The sequence below is a fragment of the Tympanuchus pallidicinctus genome, unplaced genomic scaffold, assembly GCF_026119805.1.
Source record: "Tympanuchus pallidicinctus isolate F22 unplaced genomic scaffold, pur_lepc_1.0 scaffold25, whole genome shotgun sequence".
NCBI lineage: Eukaryota > Metazoa > Chordata > Aves > Galliformes > Phasianidae > Tympanuchus > Tympanuchus pallidicinctus.
In genome coordinates this window covers 3,399,166-3,411,776 of record NW_026294742.1, presented here as the reverse complement: position 1 = coordinate 3,411,776, position 12,611 = coordinate 3,399,166, and the positions used below count along the sequence as shown (strand labels likewise).

Below are 12,611 nucleotides of genomic sequence, written 5' to 3'. Positions count from 1 at the left end.
GGAAACCTCACTTAGAGGAAAGGCTCCTCGGGGTGGGGGCGGGGGCCGCTTCCCAGCTTTCCCAGGCAGGCTCTGTTGTCTGAGGCCTCCGCTTCCCCTGTCGCTGGGAGGCCCCTTATTCCTCTCCCCTCTCCAGCTTTGCTTCTCTCCCCCCCTTTAATTCTCCTCTCCTTTGAGGCTGGGATTTGGGAACAATGCCTTCCCTGCTCTTTGCCCCCCGGCTGGAGCTGCAGGCAAACAATTGGGGTCGCTGGCTGTGGCGTGGGGAGGGGGGGTTTGGTGGGGCCTGGGGCCTGGCCGAGGGGCTCAGCCCAGCAGCACCTGCCCCAGGCTGGGGGAGCTTCAGTTGTGAAGAGGGGAATGGCGGCCTGTGCTGTGGGATGAGCCTGGTGCAGTACCAGAAGCATAGTTTGCACACACCTTGTTTCCTTCGTGCGGGTGGGAAGTCTTGTCCTTATGCCCTCTGGTTTTGGGAGGCCAGGTCTTTGTAAATATGTCAGTGGTGCTTGTGACAAGAGCAATAATCTGATCGGAGCCCTTCTCTCTGCAGGTGGATGATGCGATGCTGATGTTTGACAAGACGACCAACCGACACCGAGGTGAGAGCGATCTCCTGCCTGTAGGAGTGGGAAGCAGGGAGGGCTCCCCTCCTGCCTTAGTAGGGAGGGGTTGGTATCCCAGCAGCAGGGCACACGGGTCGCAGCTGCTCTTTATCTTGCCTCCAATTGCCCCATCCTTTTGCATCTGCATCCTTTACCAGCGTCCCTTGCAGCACAGAGAGCTTTTGTCCAGTGCATTTCCTGTGCTGTAAACTGGATGAGTTGCAGATATGTGAGAGCAGGCAGCCCCCTCCCCTTCCCGCTTACCTCTGTGGCTCCAGCCTGCAGTGTGTCTTACCTTGTCCTGCGTAATCCGAGCTCCAGGAACGCTGACATGAGAGCCTTGAAGACTGCCTGCTTCTCACCCCTTCCTCGGCATGGAGCCCACTTGTGCTCCCAGGTCACCTTTTCTTACCCGAGTCCTGGTGGAGTCTGGTTACAGGATGGGAACAAGGCTGCAATATTTGCTGTGTCTGGACCCAACCCATCCATGGGTATCCTTGTCTCCTATCCTCCAAGTGTGTCTTCAAACTGCCTCGGTGTATGGCAAGGGTTGACACCCATATTGCATTTGTTCAGAGATTTACTGACAACTGGTCTTGGCATCTTCCAAATCAGGGCCAGTAGCAGCCCTGTGCTAGGCCACTGTCTGGGTTGTTTGAAGCACTTCCAAGCACCTCTGCCTCCAGATCAGTAAAGGGACGCTTCATTCTGCTTTTGCTACACTTTGTACAGAAACAGGGTTTTTTTGGTGTGGGTTTTTTTTATTTTTTTCAAAAGCCATTAGATCTGTTCTGGTTGCCTGCCTTTAGGTGTTGTTCCAGCTTCATCCTAAAAGGGAATAAATGGTGTAACCCCTGTTACTCCCTGGGTACCTTCCAGTCCGTAGTTAACAAAAGAATTGTTGGGCATTTCAGAAGGAACAGGGAGAGCTGCATGCTGCCATGTCAGCAGTGTGTGGTGCAGCAGGCCTGGCGGAGGTTTGGCTGGTCTCAGGGCTCATTTTGGCATCAGGATTTCACTCTTGAATTCCTGAGGCCGCCTACCCGTAGATGTTGAGATGAATGGTCTGTAACTACCTGGACACAGACAGACAGGAAGAGTTTATGGAGAGCGATTTCACATGTAACATGGAAAAAAAAGAAAGTGGGGTTCAAAGTAGTGGATCTGTTCTTAAAAGTTATTTTAAAGCACCATGAAACAGGCCAGTTCTGGAAAGTGGGAAGCGGAAAGCTCTGCTTAGTGCTGATCTCGTTATGTAGCAAATTTAGAGATCCTCCACCTTCAGATTTCAGAGAGAGCTGCAGTCAGCTAAACTTAGTCTGCCCACCCTGGGTGGTGGTTGCCAAAAATGTCAGCAGAGGATTTTGTGAGAGAAAGGTGCAGGCATGAACTAGGGATACGCTGTCCTGTCTTATGACAGAGGCTAAACTTACTTGGATGAAACTTTGCAAATCCGTTTGCTTGTAGGTTATCTGTCCAGCTCTGTCTTGCTCTGTACAACTGCACTGCTGATATTTGCTTGCTTGTACCACTGGTATAGTAGTGGCTGAAGAGGAAACATGCAGGTTGTTATTGCTGGCCTGGTGCATTTAGCATGGATGGGGATGTCCTGGCAAGCAGCTGTTCATTTCTTCAGCTCTCTTTGTGTGAGCGTCTGCTGGGATCCTCCCCAGCATTATCAGCCATGTGGTTTGTCTTGCAAATAGTTAAGTTAAAAAGCAAAACAAAACAAAACTTGGTTTTGAAAGCGGTTGGGTTCAGAGAGGGTGGGAGGTACAAAAAGAGAAGGAAAGGGGAATCCATATGGGATGGCCATGTTTTCTTCCACACAAAGGCAGGATTTGCTGGAGAAGGAAGATGAGGGACAGCCGTTTTCAAGGGCTGGATTGTACTTCCATGAAGCCTGTGGCTCCTTTTCTTCTACCAGTAAGAGAGTGTAGGTAATGGGATCCAACTCTGTAGAGCTCTGGCCTGACCAAGAAGTTTTACCTTTTCTTCAGGGTTTGGATTTGTCACATTTGAAAGTGAAGACATTGTGGAAAAAGTATGTGAAATCCACTTCCATGAGATTAACAACAAAATGGTGAGTGCCTGGGACAGGTGCTGATGCAGGGCAGTGGCACAGGGGCAATGTGTGAGGTATTTTCTGTTGCTAGGAATTGATTCTTCTCCCTGCTATAGCCAGTCTGGGAAGGAAACATTGTGCCGTGAAGCAGCACGATGGGGAGATGGCTGAACTGCTAGTAGGAATTGCAGTTCTTGTGGGTTTTGCAGTTACAGTGAAGCCTCTTAGCAGCCCAGTAAGGAGCAGAATGTTACCTTTATTTGGAAGTGAGGAAAATGATGCTTTGAGGCCCTTCTGCAGGGCCAAGTGCAGAACATGGAGGGCAGGAGAAGAGTAGTGTTTGAACTCCTCTGTCTGTTGTGTCTGCAGAGCAAAGGGGAGGCTGGCAGCATGCAGGGCGCCTGGGGAAGGACACGGGGACTGGCTGGTGGCACTGGCTGGGGCTGAGAAGCGCTGTCCCGGTAGCAGCCTGGCCAGCACACAGCCTAGGATGTGTGTGTTCCAGTGGCAGTGCTCTGTGCCAGTCACAGCCAGGTCTGATCTTCACTTTCTTGTGGCAGGTGGAGTGCAAAAAAGCCCAGCCCAAGGAGGTGATGTCCCCAACGGGCTCAGCGCGAGGGCGGTCCCGAGTCATGCCTTACGGGATGGATGCCTTCATGCTTGGGATCGGCATGCTGGGTAAGCTTCAGGACGGATCTCGTCCCCAGCTCCCGGTCGTGCCCGGCAGCAGCTTAGAGGTTTTATTCTGAGAGCACTTCCTGGCGCGCTGAGCCGAGCGGGGCGGCCAAGGGCAGCTCTCCCTGGTGCGGGGCTGGGGACACTGGGAGCATCGGGACCGTTTGTGATCACAACTTGCCCTCTGGTGGCACCTGGAGAAACTGCACATTTGTCTCTGCTGTCCTGCGTTAGGAAGGAACTGCCCGGAGGGAGCCCTGTGCCCTCCAGAGCTCAGTTTGTGTTCCTGCAGTGTGATAATGTAATTCTCTGATGGCCAGCGTGGAATAGGATGTAGGTTATTCCACATTCAGTTCAGCTGTGCCCAAATATCTTCCTCCTGCACTTCTGTAGGCTTTCTGATGAATTAGTTCAGGTAGCCACTGAACAAAACTCCTACAAGGGCATATTTTCTCCCCAGTGTTTTCACTCGATTTACTGAAGGAGAACAAATCTCCAGCCCATGGTTTGCATTTTCCGAGCCATCTGAATTTTCAAGTAGCAAGGCTCAAGCTGAGTCATTGCAAAGTCCATGTACTTGCTTCTTGGGAGATCTCAAATCAAATATTCATCTCTGAGTCGATGTCCTGTGTTCCCTTAGGCCTGTAGGGGTGGATGGCTTCCTGGGAATGGGAGGCCTTGTGCCCAGCACCAGGAAGAACTACTCTGCCTGTGTTTGCCCGGCGCCTCTGAGTGACTCAGAGCTATTCAGCCTTTCAAATGCCACCACCTCCCTGATCTCCTGTTCCTAAATGCATCTGATGCGTCAGAAAGCCTTAGTCTGCAAGCTGTGAGCTTCTGAGAAGGAAACCTCCATGTCCTTACATGTTTGCAGTGACGAAAAAATCTAATGGGCCTGTTAAAGCTCAGATTCACATACATCCTGTTCTCTGCCTCAGCAGTTTCTTGGGTTTTCTGCTATTAGTCCTGTTTGTTCTAACACTGCCTTGCTGCATGTGAGCAGCTCGTCACAGAGCTCACTGTGAGCTTGCAGTAACAGCACTTTTCTACTCCCCCAGGTTATCCAGGCTTCCAAGCTGCCACCTACGCGAGTCGAAGTTACACTGGCATTGCACCTGGTTACACTTACCAGTTCCCTGGTGAGTGGTGCTCCCTGCTCGGTATTTTTGTCTGCCTGCAGGTGATGGGGTTCTCTGGCATGATCCGTGACCCAGGCTGTGGCCCTTTTACCCTCTTCCCTGTTTGGTCTTTGTTTAAATTGGAGACGGATGTGGAAGGGGGAGGGGAAAAGCCCTGGAATAGGTGGGAGCAGCCTGTCCTTCATTAGGATTATCCTCACACCCCAGTGACAGGAAAAGCCCTAGGCTGCTCTGATGCCCTTCATGTTAGCCTCCTCTGTAGGGCTGCTGCTGTTACACAGGAGGGCCCCTGCAGCTCTGCCTGTCTGCTGCCTTTATGTGTGTCTGTCTCGCTTTAACAGAGTTGCCACTGCTCTGAAAATAACACAGGAGTTTGAAGTGTAGCTTTTCATGGGCTTGGGAACTGCTGGGCACCCAAAATAGAGATGTCTGCAATGTTAGTTGCTTTCTGAACAGTGCCTGGGCCACTTCTAGCCCCTGGAGAACATCTGCTGGGGTGGTGGGCTGCAGGCCCCCTGTGTACTGGGTAGTGTCAAGCTTCTGGCCCCACCATGTGCTCAGAGCATGGACCCTGCAATCAATGGCTGGAACCTGCTGTGCCACAGCTGCTCCAGGCTGAACGGGGCCTCTTCTCCTCCCCCTCCTCTGTGGTCCTGGGGATTGAGGCAGAGCACACTCACAGAAAAGACCATCTCGCTATTTTCTAGAGAAGTGGCAACTCTGAGCATCCCTTCCTGACCTCAACTCTGAATTTAATGATTTATATATGAAATCTTGGTGTTAGGGGCTGGAAATGGGCAGTTGTCTCTTTGCCTGTGGTGAGCCCAGGCTGTCTGTGGCTGAAAGTTGCTGTTGCCTCCTAGCTGCCTGGAAGCTCTGCGAGTCCAGTTTATGGGTCTCGGTCATTGTGGTTTGGAGTGATTCATTATAAAAGCCGTGCCCAGCTGAGTCTGGCACACACTGAGCACCTACTGCCATTGCAGCTGAGAGGTCAGATCTGATGAGTTGTGGAGCAGTGCTCCAGGGCAGGCCTGAGGCTGCTGAGCTGGGCCACAGGTAAAGCTTGCACTTGCTCTGCCTTGCCAGATTTGTTCTGAGGATAAATAGATCCTTAAAGCCTCTGGGGCAGGAGTCCAGCACCTTTCAGCACCAGTTATAAATTAGTTTAGAAATGGCACTGCCTGGTTGCAGCTTGGCTGCAGGCTGCTTCTCCAGCAGCCCTGGCTGCTGTCTGTGTGCGGGGTCTCCTTCGGGGCGTTTGACAAGTTCTTAAGCTGTCTTGCATTTCATTTTTAGAGTTCCGTGTAGAGCGGACCCCTCTCCCGAGTGCCCCCGTCCTCCCTGAGCTCACAGGTCAGTCCCACTCATTTCCTAAACTCACAAGGTGGGAGAAGGGGGCTTTGGGCTGTTCCAGTGGTGTTGCTGCTCTGCAGCCTGGCACAGTTATACTGGAAATGTTTCTTATTTCTTCTTCCATCTGTACAAGCTCTATTGAGAGCTGGGGCTGGAAAGGTGGAGAGGGAATGAGAGCCCAGGGCATTGCCTCTGGGAAGGGCAGTGCAGGTCATACCAAGTAAAGACATGTAATTCCTATGTGGCATTTCCTGCTGCTTGCCTCATTTTAGCTCCTTGCCCTGGGCTGGATGTAAACCAGAGCTGGAAAAGTCCAGAGGGCAGGGTGGCTTCTCAAAGGTCTACAAATGACCTTAACCTGATCTGCATGGATAAGTACTGCACTGCTGGGAGGGAGGAGAAGGTGTGGGGCACTCCTCGGCACTCTACACATCCTGCACAAGGAAATGGGTGAAGTCCCACAGCCCATAGGGTACTGTGGATAGAAGTGGAAACAGAGGGCTGTTCTCCAGGGACTAGTCCTGACTCAGTGTCCAGACAGTGGAAATACCTTCTGGATCCTCAGCCCTGGACCATGTACAGTGTTTTCTCTTTGAGTGATGCTCCTTCTGTTGACTCTCCCTCCCATGGTCATGTTTTCCCCAGCCTTGTTGTGTCCATGGTATTTGTTGTAGCAGATCAGCTTTGTGTAGCACCCTGCTCCCCCTGTGCCATCTCATTTCCGTAGTGTTCCTCCTCTCCAGCGCTTCCTTGCCCCCACCTGTTTCAGGGTGTGAATCTCTCTGCAATGGGGACGTGGAAAAGCTTCCTGAGAAGCTCTCCTGGATTTATCAGTACAAACAGGATTGAAATCACTTTCTGTGGCACAAAACCATGCCAGTCCTCAGGGAGTTTGCTGAGGTTGGCAGCCACCGAGGCACAAGCTGTCCTAAGGGAAGTAGGAAGAGGTTAAATCCTAGCTTTCCCAATAAAACACTTCCCTGATAACATGTATGCAACTGCATATGCACCTGACCCCTAACTCTAAGCCTTTTGGTTGCCACACGAAGGAGATTTAGGTCCAGTGTGTACGTGCATGATTTTTCCAGCAAACCCCACAACATTTGCAGGGGAGCACTGATGACTTGGCAGAAGTGCTTTTCCCTCCAGGCAGGACTGTGCCTCTCCTTGTGGGTGCGATTGCCTGGGGGCTGCTGTCACTGGCAGCCAGGGTGTACCAGGGCTCTGTAAAACAAGAAGTTATTAATGCTGCTCTCCTGGCTGAGTGCCATGGCAGCTTACAGTTCTGAGTGCCTTACTGAAGTACCAGCTGGGGATTGTGGCATTCTTCCCTTGCCATTACGCTTACCTACTGCTAAGCAGCCACTGTGCAGCCTTCTGGCTGGGTCGAGAGCTGCAGTTCCCATGTATAGGCTGGAGCTGGTCCCACACAGTGCAGGGCCCCTTCCATTCCTACAAAGGCCCTGCGAGCTTGAGGGCCCTTGTGCCTTGGAGTGAGTGCTTGTGCTTGATGTCTATGGGCTTGGCAAGTGGGACTGAGCTGAGGGGATGGCACAAACAGGGATGATTGCCCCAGTGTGCAGGGTGACAGGTGCTTTGTCATCACGACACAGACCTGTTTTTCTGTAGGCAGACTACAAAAGCAAGAAAGGGTTTTCCTGGAAAAAGAATCAGAATCTGTGAGAAGGCCTGGCCTCCATTCTTATTAAAACCATATTAATTCAGTCGTGTTTTAGGACCTTGAAGCGGTCGTGGGGCAGAAGAGTGGCTGCAAGCAGCCTTTCCACCCCAGAACAGCATGTCTGGGGGTGTTGCAGAGTTGCAACACACACATGTTGGCCCAGGGTCTGGGATGAGCAGGAAACCCAGACAGAAGCCCCATATGACGTTTGTTTAAAACAGACTGGTGGTGCCTGCTACTGAATATTCCCTCATAAGCTAGTCTGGATTTCAGCCTCAACAAGATCGATTTGTTCTGACCTCTTTTTATGGTGCTCTAAACAGAATCACAGTGAATTTCACATTCAAGCATGAAATGCTGACCCAGTCATTTTAAGGGCAAAGAGAAACACACTGGCTAGATGCCTCCTGCCCTGAGGGTTGGTTGCCTCTGGCACTAGAGTTGAGAATTAGAACTGCTATGTATAAATTAAGACTTACTGTTTTAATTAAGCCATTTCTAGATCCTGTTCCCTAGGTATATGCTTCCTCTGTTCTACGGTGAGCAGCAAGGGGTTGAGCAGTTCAGGAAGAAAGCTGAGTGGAGAGGATGGAGAAATAGGAAAAACAGGTAGAAAGAGGCAATTCAAATATTAGTATCAAAGGAAAGAGGGGAGGGGATTGTGCTTCAGGACGCAGAGCTGCTAGCTACTTCCCTGTGCTACTGGATTTCTCCATGTTTATCCAGCCTAAGTCTGGATCTATAGCTTCAGATGTAACTGCACCTTGCAAGATAAGGAGCAATGGATGCATCTGAAACTGCTCTCTGGTTCAGCTCTTCACATCACACCTCGGCTGCTCCAGCGGGTGGGGTTAGCAGAGCATGGCTGGTGTCCCCTCCAGCACATTCACTGTGCAACCAACCCACCCAAGGCTGTGTGCTCCCCGTTCTCGTCCACAGATGTGCTGTGTGATGGCTGACGTATCTTTGCGGCCTCGGTATTTTGCAGCAGGAAACAAAGGCTCCTGTAGAGGAGTTCACCATGTAACCTCAGTGCCCCTCAGATGCCTTTTCCTTCCTTTCCAGCAATCCCCCTCACTGCGTATGGACCAATGGCAGCAGCAGCGGCTGCGGCAGCTGTGGTGCGAGGGACAGGTAACTGCCTCTTCCCTCCCTGGCACGGTGTCCCGCCACGGAGGTTTGCCACGGGCTGTGGGAGGGGGGTGGGACGGGGTTGCACTTTTGGGATTTTCACTCTGTAGTTTTGCTGCCTCCTTTAGGTTCCACCCCCAGTCGCACCGGTGGATTTCTGGGCACCACCAGCCCTGGGCCGATGGCAGAGCTTTATGGAGCCGCCAACCAGGACTCAGGGGTCAGCAGTTACATCAGCGCTGCCAGTCCAGCCCCGAGCACTGGCTTTGGCCACAGCCTAGGGGTGAGTGTTCCTCACTGGGCTCTTCACAGGGGGAAGGACTGCATCTCCGTGTGGTGATGGAGGCGAGCAGCGTTGGGAGCCTGCTTTCTTGTTAAGAGCTGCCACCTGCTGAGCCCCGGGCTGCACACTGCTGGTGCAGGATGCAGCAGTTCACCTGGAGCCTGCGTCCCTGGTCTCCAATGGCTCTCTACTCAGCCTGGTCAAGGTCCTGATCTCCAGACCTTTCCCTGGTCTGGCCCAAGAGCTCATCTTGGCCCTGTCACAGTTTCCTTCAGGTTGCTGGGGCTCTCTGTACCACCTCCAACTGGAGCCAGCTTTCCCAACATCTGGGCCATGACTGAATTTGTGTTGGTAGTAATTTTCCTGGCTTTTTTTTTTGTTTGTTTGATTAACAGTGAGTTTTATCTCCTTCCATGCAGGGTCCCTTGATTGCAACAGCTTTTACCAATGGGTATCACTGAAGCTGGGGACCAAGGAGGCAGGAGGTAAGAGAACTTCAAACAGGAGCGGATAGAGGGAGAAGTGACATTCTGAGCTGGTCCCTGTGTTTGGGCTCCCGGCAAGAGCTATGGAGGCTGCTGGGAGGCTCGCTGCCTCAATCCAGCCTGTGCAAAGCATCTTCTGACCAGCGGAGGGCTCTGTTCCAGACCAGAGGCCTGGCAGGTTGCTTCCTGCCTTGTGCTCTCCGGGTGCAGTGTTGTGAAGAGATCACTTAGCATCTGGATGCAGAGGGGAAGGAAATGAGAGCACTGACAGAAAGAGGGAAAGGTCTACAGGGCTGGCCAGAATCATGGCCCTCAGGTGATCCTGTGGCAAGCCTCACTCAACTGTGTAGCTGGGGGAGCATGGCTGCTTGTTCTCATGGCTGCCTCATCGTGGCCTGCTGAGCAGGATTTTTCCTGTCCTGTGTAGGAGAAGGGCAGAGGGGATCTGAGTCTTATCAGTTTGTTTCTAGTGCTTAGCTGGGCTTGAGAGAAATGATCTCTGCTTTGCAAACATGGCTGAATTTTGTTGGCTTTAAAAAAAAAGAAAAAATGCTTCAAAAAAAGAGGGCAAAAAACTTGAAGGGAAGGCCCCACAGCAGCCTGAGCACAGCTGAGCTGAGTGCTGGAGAAATGGCAGGGCCCTGCTTTGTAGCCGAGTGGAGCCAAGAGTGCTGCAGGTTGGGGCAGGCTGGCTGCAGAGTGCGTGGAACTTTGTTTCCTGGGTCTGAACTTTGCCATTAAGCGTGGAAGCATCACTGCTGTGCCCCGTGCCATGGCAGCAGGGTACAGAGCAAGTCAGGGCTGGGTCAGGTCCGATTGAGTCACGTAACACTGGAAGAGAGCCCCAAAGGCAAGGCTGTTGGGTGGTCTGGATCCTGCCCCTGTTCCCCTGCTGTGTCTCGCAGATTCCCCAGTGCCCTGACCGAGGACAGCGGCTGCAGGGTCTGTGAGCCTCGGGGGATGAGCCACGGTTCCCTTCTTGAATCAAACTGCACACCTGCCGGCTGGCTGCCAGGCTCCTGCCCTGCCCTGATCTCTCCCTTTGACCAGACCACACTGGACTGAACCCGAGGAGATCATCTCGCTTTCTTACTAACCGCCGACGGTTTACGCTTCCCCCTTCCCTGCCCCCAGCCCACCGGTTCTTCTTTTATTTATTTTATTAGCTGTTAGTTTTATTTTTTTATTTTATTTTTTTATCTTTTTTTGGGGGCTCCCCCTTCTTTTTGTTGTTTGCTCTTTCCCGAGCTAGTAGACATATTTTATGAATTGGCTTTGTGATTGTGTTAGGTAGTTTTTATTGAGGAGTATTTTTATTTGGCTTTGAAACTGTTTTGAGTATTTTCAACTCTGTTGTTGTTGTCGTCAGTGTTTTTAAAGCACGGTATGTAATGAGAATGCAGTTCTGAAGGAAAGAAAGAGACGCAGAGAGAGCAAAGGCTGAGAGGAACTGATGTATTTCTATTTTTTTTAAAGAAACTGTTTTTAATTGTTTCTGTTTTGTAAATGTGAGGCTTTGAAAAGTGTGAAACTCCAAGGATCCGAAAACGTTGGACATCGCTATGGAACAAAACAAATGTATATTTTGCTAAGTGAAAAACACTATCTTACAGCTGAAAGAATTTTGTTTTCCTAGGTTTAGTTTTACGTGGGATTTTCTTTTTCCTCCTGTATAATATGTAAATATCGCGAGCTGAACCTGGCTGCCACGCGCAGCCTGGCTCCGAGGAGCAGCTCCAGGTCCTGGACTTGGTGCCGCAGTGTGAGCAATACTCTCCAGCAGAATCCTGACAGGACTCCGTTCTTTTTTTGTACACCTTTTACTGTACGATTTTAAGACCTCTGATGAGATGAAAGGGGGGGTGGGGGTGGGGTGAAACGGACCGGCCATGGGCTGTGTTGCTGAGCGGGTCAAAGCTGCTTCCAGTCGCTCGATGTACAGACTCCATCGCTGGGCTCCGTAGTGCCAGTGTCTGGTTTGGCTTTAGGTCAGGGGCTTCACCGCCACCGTTTGTCTTGGTTACTTTGAAAGGAATCCACTCTCCAAACGCTATCGCTTGCGTCAAGATTGCCTGGGAAAGGGGATCCTCCTCTGGAGGCGAGGGTATTGGAAGGGGAGTCAGCGGGGGGAGGTGGGGATGGTCGTTCTGTGAGGGCAGGGTGCTGGGCTGGGGAGGCGTTAATGGGGAGAAAAGCATTAGGGTGGTGATTTGGGGGCGGGTCAAGGGCTTCTCAGGGATTATATGAAACATAGAATCGCAGCTTCCCATTTGCTTTACTCTGTGTTCTGAAGACTGTGGGAATTTGTCCGTTGTGCTGTGCGGAGGTGATCTGGTCCCTTCTCCGGAACCTGCAGGGACTTCCCCTGGCACGATCCAGGCCCCAGCTGGGGAACACCGTGCCAGGGGGAGCCTCCAGCAGGAGCACACGGGGCAGGTTTGGGTCTGGATTTCAGTGAACCAAAGACCTTGTTAAGGGGGGTGATTGAGCCTTTCATTAAGATGCAGCCAAACTCTTTTCCCAGGGAAATAACAGCTTCATCTTAAGTTTTAAAAATCATTCCCTCTCTTCCCCCAAACTGAGCCCTTGTAAGGGAGAGGGGTATTTGAAAAAGGACTGAGAGGGCCGTCGTGCCCACAGGGCTCTTCTCTTCCATCCCTCCCCCTGTGTGCCGGAGCTTTTCCTGACCTGGGTGATACGTTTGGAGAGTTCTGTTTAGGTAAGAGGGTACTTAACAGATTAGTACTGAAAACACAAAGCAATAATTTTTGTTACTGAGACAAGAGTCTGTATGTCTGTTTTTTTAAATATTTCCTAATGAAAGAAGAGCTGCATTTTATTGGGTTTATTTTTATTCTATATACTTCAAATTTGGGTCTGCGGACAGCGCTTTCCTCCCTCTTGGTACACGCGCTGAACTGCTTCTGTGCCCCCTCCAGACATCCCAGGCCAGCTGTGCTGCCGCTGGGCTGTGAGTCGCTCGCTGGCCAGTGCCGCCACTGCCTGGAGGCTGGGGCTCCGCTTTCAGGGTGGGCATTTTTTTAAAAAGAAATAAAGCTGTGTTTTTAAGCCAGTAAGTTATTACACTCCAATGTTTGTTCTCTCCACACCTGTAACCCTTTTTTTCCAGATTTCAGTTTTAAATTCCTAATAAATTATTTGAAAACTGTCCTCTGTCGTTACTCGGGTGGGGGGGG

The 12,611-nt window shown here is 51.4% G+C and overlaps 1 protein-coding gene across 6 annotated transcripts in view; it reads left to right on the top strand.

The window, feature by feature from the left end:
* Positions 1 to 12,585, top strand: part of MSI1 (musashi RNA binding protein 1) — a 28,121-nt gene extending 15,536 nt beyond the window's left edge. For 4 of the 6 annotated variants that reach the window (XM_052689871.1, XM_052689873.1, XM_052689876.1 and 1 more), the window contains 9 exons: positions 551 to 599; positions 2,603 to 2,685; positions 3,228 to 3,345; positions 4,401 to 4,481; positions 5,778 to 5,834; positions 8,581 to 8,649; positions 8,757 to 8,929; positions 9,349 to 9,414; positions 10,320 to 12,585. In XM_052689871.1, coding sequence (XP_052545831.1) covers positions 551 to 599; positions 2,603 to 2,685; positions 3,228 to 3,345; positions 4,401 to 4,481; positions 5,778 to 5,834; positions 8,581 to 8,649; positions 8,757 to 8,929; positions 9,349 to 9,390 — 672 coding nt within the window. In that variant the 3' untranslated portion in view covers positions 9,391 to 9,414; positions 10,320 to 12,585. The remainder of the gene's footprint in view (positions 1 to 550; positions 600 to 2,602; positions 2,686 to 3,227; positions 3,346 to 4,400; positions 4,482 to 5,777; positions 5,835 to 8,580; positions 8,650 to 8,756; positions 8,930 to 9,348; positions 9,415 to 10,319) is intronic. The other 2 variants (XM_052689872.1, XM_052689875.1) reach the window with 1 other exon arrangement.
* The last annotated feature ends 26 nt before the right edge of the window (positions 12,586 to 12,611 follow it).